Source organism: Hyposmocoma kahamanoa, unplaced genomic scaffold (assembly GCF_003589595.1).
Source record: "Hyposmocoma kahamanoa isolate Upper Pololo Valley unplaced genomic scaffold, ASM358959v1 92, whole genome shotgun sequence".
NCBI classification, from domain to species: Eukaryota; Metazoa; Arthropoda; class Insecta; order Lepidoptera; family Cosmopterigidae; genus Hyposmocoma; species Hyposmocoma kahamanoa.
Genome location: NW_020654748.1, coordinates 3,172,550 through 3,180,485, shown reverse-complemented (window position 1 = coordinate 3,180,485; position 7,936 = coordinate 3,172,550). Strand labels below are relative to the sequence as shown.

General features: G+C 37.8%; 1 protein-coding gene across 1 annotated transcript in view; it reads left to right on the top strand.

Annotated features, from left to right (window-relative positions):
- The window catches only part of LOC113236643 (pre-rRNA-processing protein TSR1 homolog), a 30,773-nt gene that overhangs the window by 17,427 nt on the left and 5,410 nt on the right, over positions 1–7,936 (top strand). The window contains exons 6-8 of the mRNA XM_026472805.1: positions 326–332; positions 5,344–5,467; positions 7,618–7,884. Of these exons, the coding sequence (XP_026328590.1) occupies positions 326–332; positions 5,344–5,467; positions 7,618–7,884 (398 nt within the window). The remainder of the gene's footprint in view (positions 1–325; positions 333–5,343; positions 5,468–7,617; positions 7,885–7,936) is intronic.

Here is a 7,936-nt window from a genome sequence, read left to right as displayed (position 1 = left end):
TCAAAATTTTAAATTTTCGTCCGAAAAGGTAAGGTCTGAAATATTTTGTGGCCCACACTATGGCAAGTAACTCTTTCTCTATTGTGCTGTAATTTTGTTCACTGTCGTTAAGGGTGCGAGATGCGTAACATACTGGTCTGTCAGATCCAATAGGGCCTTGGGAAAGTATTCCAGCTATTGCTACGTTTGATGCGTCGGTTGTCAAAATAAATTCTTTAGAGAAGTCAGGGTACTGTAAGACGGGGTCATTTGAAAGAAGCGTTTTACATTTTTCAAAACAGTTTGTATAATCGTGATCAAGGGTGATTTTCTTTCCTTTTTTCAGACAAGATGTAAGGGGTTTTGTAATACGGGCAAAATCTGGGATAAATTTTCGGTAATAACCGAGAAGGCCTAAGAACTGTTTTATTTCTTTGGGAGTTCTAGGGATAGGATATTTTTGTATGGCTGAAATTTTATCAGGGTTCGGTTTGATACCATCTTCACTGATAATATGACCCAGGTAGGCTGTTTCTTTTTTTAAAAATTCGGATTTGTCCATTTGGATTTTGAAGTTAGACTCTCTAAGTCTAAGAAAAACTTTTTCAAGGTTGGTCATATGCTCCTGAAGGGATGTGCTGAACACTATTATGTCGTCTAGGTACACGAGACAAATATCATTTTGAAGACCACGGAGGACATTGTCCATCACGCGCTGAAAAGTGGAGGGCGAGTTTTTTAGACCCATGGGCATTCGTAGGAACTCGAAATGTCCATGTTCTACGTTAAACGCTGTCTTAGAAATGTCCTGTGGGTCCATTTCGACTTGGTAGAACCCACTCGCTAAATCTAGAGTAGTAAAATAGTGGCATCTTCCTAACTTGTCAAGTACGTCGGTAATGTTCGGTATCGGGTATTTGTCGTCAATAGTTTTGTCATTTAACTTCCGAAAATCGACTACAAGGCGCCACTTCTGTTTACCAGAAGCGTCTGCCTTCTTGGGTACTACCCATATAAGAGAGCTCCAGGCAGAGTCGGAGGGTTGTATAATGCCTTGTTCCAACATCTTAGCTATCTGGTCTCTAACTTCTTGTCTGTGCACGAAAGGGTAGCGGTAACTCTTTGTGTGGTTGTTCGTCAGTCGTCCTAATACGATGTTTAATCTTGTTGGTAAAGGTCAGAGGTTCTCCTTCAATGTAAAATACGTCGGAATAACGAGAACAAAGTAAATTCAAATTAGCTGTCTCCTCGTCATTTAAGTGGTCGGTACGTAGTCGAGTTACGACGTCTTGTGCGCGTTCCGAAGTCTGTTCGGTACGCGTGCACTCAATATTAAAAATGTCAGCCTGCGCTGGTCGGTCGAGTGAGAATATTACGTCATTTGGAGAACTATTTTCAACTTCCAAGTAGCCTTTATTATTTTTGACAATTGTTAGGCACTCGTGGATCATACAATTACTAATAATTTGCTCTTTTACTAAAACTTCGCCGTCGGAGGCATTAATAGGGATTCTAATTATTTTTGATGTACCGGCCGGGATCATTTCCTCATAGTAATTTACATTACAAGAGTTATACATGCGGATAGGGTTACTAGAGGATTGCGTTAAAAGAATTTTATTTTTTAAATCAATTTTTGCCTCCCATTTTGTCAGTAAATCTAGACCTATAAGGCCGTCAAAGTAATTATGGAAGCGGTAAATGAACAACTTTATGTCATCTTTGTCATTGAATTCGGAAAAGGAGGGTAAAGTTATTGAGTAATCGTTCTTACTTATTGCATGCACATTAGTAACTTCGAAAGGGTCATAGTTGATAGGGAAATGAGCAAAATATCGTTCTACTGCTTCGGGACTAATAAATGATTGATTAGCACCGGTGTCTATCAAAAATTTAAGAGGAGGATTCGTAATTTGGATATATGGCAACTGTCTTTGTGACTGTAGATTTAGTTCTATTTTGGCTTTTGTAACTTCCGGTCTAACCGAAAATTTGGGTCAGTGCTAGTGCTGGGTTCAGCTTGACATTCATAACCATCAGTCAGCTGGTACCTATCAGTCAGTTCCGAGTACTGGTCGGCGCTATCGTATTGAATACTATGTTCGTGTTCCGCGTAACCTGTAACATAATCTTCACAGTCGGCATAGCCCGTGCCGTGATAGTATTCCGGCTCTGTATAGTAGCCGCTGTAATAAGAGTCAACTGTGTAGGGTGCACATTCATTTACATGCATTTCATGGGACTTGTTGAAACGATCATGGCCTAATGGAGGTAAAACTTTTGGAGTAAATGCCTGTACTCCACTCATGGGTTTATGGGTGCCGTATGGAAGGTTGTGTCTGGGTGGCAAACGGAATACGTTACTCCGTGGGTTGTAATTCGGTGGAAGTGCACGGAACATTTGCTGGGTTCTGGAGGGCATACGATTGTGTGCCTGTGGTTGCATATGATTGATTTTAAACGGTTGAGGGGGTTGATGCGGAGGCCGCTGTCCAAGAGGAGATGGCCAATTTGGAGTCTGAGGTTGGTAACTCGGACGAGGTGGGAGATGTCCTAGATTAGGTGAAGGCATGGTCACTTTAAAGTTTTGTGAAGAAACCTTAGAAGAATCTCGTTGTTGCAAATAAATAACATTCATTTCTTCTTGAACGTACTCAAGTGCCTTTTCTATGGTGTCGGGGCGCATACATCTCACACGCGACCCTAAGGGCTCTTTTAAACCTCGCACAAAGGCCTGCATAGCTACTTTTTTATAAAGGGACCTTTTAGCTTCTATAGTAGTACTAATATTCTCATGCAGGGACACATACGTCATTATGGTACTTAGTAACGTCTGACAGTGGTCGTAAAAGTCCTGAGGGGACCTGTTACCCTGTGTGGCTAACGAGAGGTCATTGTATAGGGTAGTCTCGTCACGTTGGTCCGAAAAATTATTAATTAGAGCAGTTCTAATGCCCACCCAACTATCGGGTATGCCATTAGAGTTTATAGTACATGAGGCTGTGCCTGTGATCTTATTTAAGATACCGTTTAACAGGCATAAATTGGATAATTCACTCCCTGGGGTATTGCTCATATATGTATGGACAATTTGGTCACATAATCGAATGAATCGTGTAAGTATATTAGGGTTACCATCGAAGTCCGGGACTAGGCGCAGAGCCTTATAAATTGAGTCCGGTTCGTGGGCCATTGTCCTTTCTTCAAATAAAGTGTCTAAATTAAAATCTAAATCTCTAAATGAATCTATCTCTTTCCGGCGAGTCTGGCGCGATGCAGGTTTCCGGGGTCCCGAATTTCTGGGATGAAAAATTTTGGAAGGATTTTAAGTTAGGGACTAAGGAAGCAAGCAACACAAGAACGATTCTAATGTACTCACATTAATTTCATCTCTGGTCTTCTTCCGGAATCGATTTCTTGATTCGCCTGGGCTGCAGCTCGTAGATTCTGGATTCTCAGCAGCGGTGCTTGATAGCTACCCGGGGAAGTCGCGAACGTGGTGCAGAGTTTGATGCGCGCTCGCGAACCGGCCCGCGAGAATCCTACCGACTGCGCCAATTAAGATAACTGCAGCCGAAGGTTCGAAAAAAAACCAAAACTTTTTATAACTAATTTAATTTTAAAGAAATAAAATTACAATATTAATTTCTAAGGATAGGTGACAATTGTACGAAGGTTGAACCAAAAGTGAGTTGACTGAGAAATTACGTTGTTCCGGTAAAACGCGACACGTGTGCTGATCCAGCGCCTCGTGATCGGTGCATTTGCTGTGCCTTCGTTCTGTAGAACTGTGGAGTCGGCGGCTTCCTTTGTACTGCGATATCTAACTAGATTTCTTTATTGTTTATCTATGTAATGACAGGAAAAGTAAACAACTGCTTATGGCATCATATAAGACCGATTGCATGTTGGCAAAAAAACGAAATGAAACGATCGGATAGATGTCTCGCCGTACATGGAGACGAAAGTTAAATTTATCATTTACGACGTTTAATATTACTGCGAAACAGAAGATATTTGTTATATGTTATATATACAGTTTCTGGAGTAATGTCGGTAGCTCTTTCTGTCGTTTCTACCAACGAAAATGACTATTTTTGTCTAATTTAAAGGTTATACATGAAAAATTATATGGATTTGAAATGTATTATGAATTTCTTTAATCGCGTGTACTATCAAAGTGTCACTTTTGGCCATTGACTTACAAATAAATGGACGACGGGTCTAATACAAAAACCACGAAAAAATGTCCCAAGTCAACCTATTTAAACGTAGTGACATGTAAAGGAATATGAAAAAGCTAAAACGTTGAATTTAAATTGTAATGTCATCGCAGTACTGTCTAATTTTGCTTGCTTCGCTGTCAGTCCAACAAACGAAGTCTAAAGCGTGAATGACGCTCTGTATACGATTTTAACGCCCTATAAGTTCGGACACTTTTTAGCGCGGACCAGGCGTCCATATAATTGTAAGTCAATGCTTTTGGCTGTAAATTTTGCTAAAATTGTAAAAGAACTTTAATTTCACGTTGCCAACGCCATCTAGTGGTTAAGAGATTTTATTATAAAACCGTGACACTCTGCTTAAAAATAAATGCTGCAAATGAAATATCTGCTTGCAAAATCTACGCTAGAGTTTCCTAAAAATTATTCTTCTGACGCTGGGGAAAATACTTTAAGAATGTGTTGTTAAATAAATTTGACAATTTCGAAACATAATTTGCTTGCTTACGAAGTCAAGATATTTTGAATTTGGAGCTGCGCCAGCAAGCGGAATGCTCTCGGAAGCGAATGTTTTAACCATATCATAATGAACTTAAAATATAAACTAGAAACGAGCGTCTTTCGGAGAATTCTCGCGCAGTCTCGGGAATTCCAGCAGCTACTTTATCATAGGATCTATTTTATATGTTACGCAATTAACATAACGTTGATTATGCTATGCACAATTTCATTACAAAAATTCGCCTCAAAATCAATATTTTTTAACAAAAGACATTAATTTAAAAAAAATATTAAAAAATAAAAACATTTAACGTCTAACGAAAGATATTTGCTTTTATAATGTTGCAAAATGGTGAAGATCAATTTTGAAGTATCAGCTTTTTTAGCATGGTATTCTTTCTGTGCTTTGAAAAACCATTTTTAGTGGGTTCTGCAACTAGACGGTGGTGTGTTCTTATGTTCTTTTGTTTTTGCGTATATGTGTTCCTGGATTTTGAGTTCTTGTAGTCTCTCTTGTCTGCTGAACCCTGCGTGTCAACGACTAGCTTCACGCCTTCAAACGGAATACATTATAAAGAACGAAGAATTGTTCCTAAAAATGTATATTTCTTACTATATAATATTAATAAAAAACTTTCAGGACGTCATCATGGGATCCGAAAGAAAACCTACCTGAGGATTACGCTCGTATCTTTCAGTTTGAGAACTACGATCGCTCTCGTCGACGGGTCTTCAAGGAACTCGAAGACAGTCTAGTGAATATGGTAATCTTTTTCTGTTAGTTTAGAAGAAATGTTTATTTTTGTGCCTTTGGTTATTAGGAGGAAGTGAACGGGGTGTCAGGAGCGTAGTTGGTTGACGTTTGGACCACAAGTAGTGATTAAGGAATGTTAAATAATTATTATATAAAAAAAGACCAAGACAAAGACACGACGCAAGGACATAGAAGAATTCGTGAGGTCCGTTGGTTCGTTCCGTGGCTTAGTTGGTATAGCGTCTGGCACGGTATGCAAGAAGACGTCATCGTCAGTTCGAATCCGACCGGATCGAAGGAATTTTTTCTGAGTGTTCGATCTTTGTATTAATAATGATAACAAACTAGTGGAGTAATTACACAAAAAATAATTGAATATCAATTCAATAAAAATTTAATTAATTATTATATAAATTTGTGAATATTGTGTTGAATACGTGACGTGACCGTTATTTTATCCCCTCAGAACAGGACGCCAGTAAATCTATTATTGTTTTAAAAATAAAACACATGTTTGTGATAATTACGAAATGTTTAACGATTAAAAATATTTTTAAAAGAGAAAACTAAACATTTCTCCGGATTTAAATCGCGTATATTTGTTTTTTCAAACAAACCAACGTTTTGGACCCTTTAAAACAAATATACGCGATTTCAATCCGGAAAAATAGTTTCATGTGTAACAATCGCGAAAACCTAAGAACTAAAAATGTTTAATGATCAAAAATTTTAAGAAAGAACTAATCTTACGTCGTCTGGTGTGCTGACTTTATGTATTTTTCGCTTTCGCCCCATTTAAAATAAATATTGTTAATTGTGTTATGTTTTGTCAAAGCGGGATATTTATAGTATTTTGGGGATAGCGGGAAACGAACTCAAAAGCGGAACTGTCCTGTTCAAAGCGGGACCTATGGTCACCTATAGATACGTGATAGATACGCGTATATCGTTGTCCTATATGGAATCCACGGATTAGTAATGAATGATCATTCGGATCATTCTAATACGAATATTTGTCATTGGAATGACAGGATTGGTAACTACTAATGAGTTGAATATCGAAAACATTCGCTATCGGGCATCGCTAAATTAGTTCTTGTTAAGAGGCGCAGAGCAAAAATTCCTAATCTTCGATTTGATTTTAGAGGCGTATATTGTATGAGTAACTACACGATATATTCAAGCATAGACATTAATCAGAAACATAAAACAATAAAGTTTCCTCGATACGTCATTTATAGATACGCTTAGGAATACACGGGAAGTTGTCAACCAACATTAGGCCAACTTAGAAACGTATATGGATTAGAGACGATGATGAGCCGGTTGTACATGAAAATAAAAATTGCTTAATTTAACTTCTGGCCACAGTCAATACCTCCATTGCCAGTGGCGTGATGAATGTATGCACATCACTTTTCGAACAAACATTTGTTTTTATGTAATTTTTACTACAAAGATCGAACACAAAGAAAATTTCTTCGATCAGACTCTCGGTTGGTAGAGCGGTCGCCCTGGTTTGGCAAAGAGGCAGGTTCAGGTGACAAGTCCTGTCAAATTGAAGGAATTTTTCTGTCTATTCGGTATTTGTATTAATAATTATAGATAGATAGATATTAATAATTAAAAAAAAAAGAAAATGATTATCATGGTAGTAAAACATTGTAATATTCATTACATTTAATATATGAATTATTAATTAATAGATTCAGGCGTTTGCGGAAGTCCATGTTAATAAAAATGGAGGTAAATTAACAGTGAAGGTTAAATCGTGCAAAATAGCTGCGCTTGTGTTGAAAATTTTTCCTCACAATTACTTATCTCTCCCTCCCTCCGCATAAAATTAATAAAATAAATAACACAAGCGCAACTACAGTCACAAACCAACACCAAAATTATACCCGACACGTGTTTCGCCTCAGCACGAAGCTTTTTCAGGGGCTCTTGACTGCTCGACGCTCGGCCGAAGTTTCTCTTCGGGATAATTAATATTATATGTAATAATAAGAATTAGTTTCTTCATTTTACTTACAAATGTGTATAAAATTGTGTTATTTTAAAAGAATCGTGATACAAATTCATGAGCTCAATTATTTTCTAGCTTGTTTACAACTTTTTGAAACATTGTAAATGTGAATTATATAAATAGTTTTTTTCCAGTATGGTTTCTACATAACAATCCATGTAAAAGATGTACGTCAAGACCTCTGGAAGGCTCATCAATCAGCAAATGCCAACGCCCCTCTCTCTGTGTTTGGCCTTCTACCTCACGAACACAAAATTTCGCTCATGAACGTCGTACTAAAGAGGACCGGCGTCAGTAACGAGCCTATTAAGAGCAAAGAAAGGCTGATATTCCAAGTCGGATACCGGAGATTCATTGTCAACCCTATTTTTAGTCAGCACACTAATGGTAGTAAACATAAGGTGAGTTTACGTTTACTGTGGACTATGTTTTAATTGTATCTGGATTTTGTTT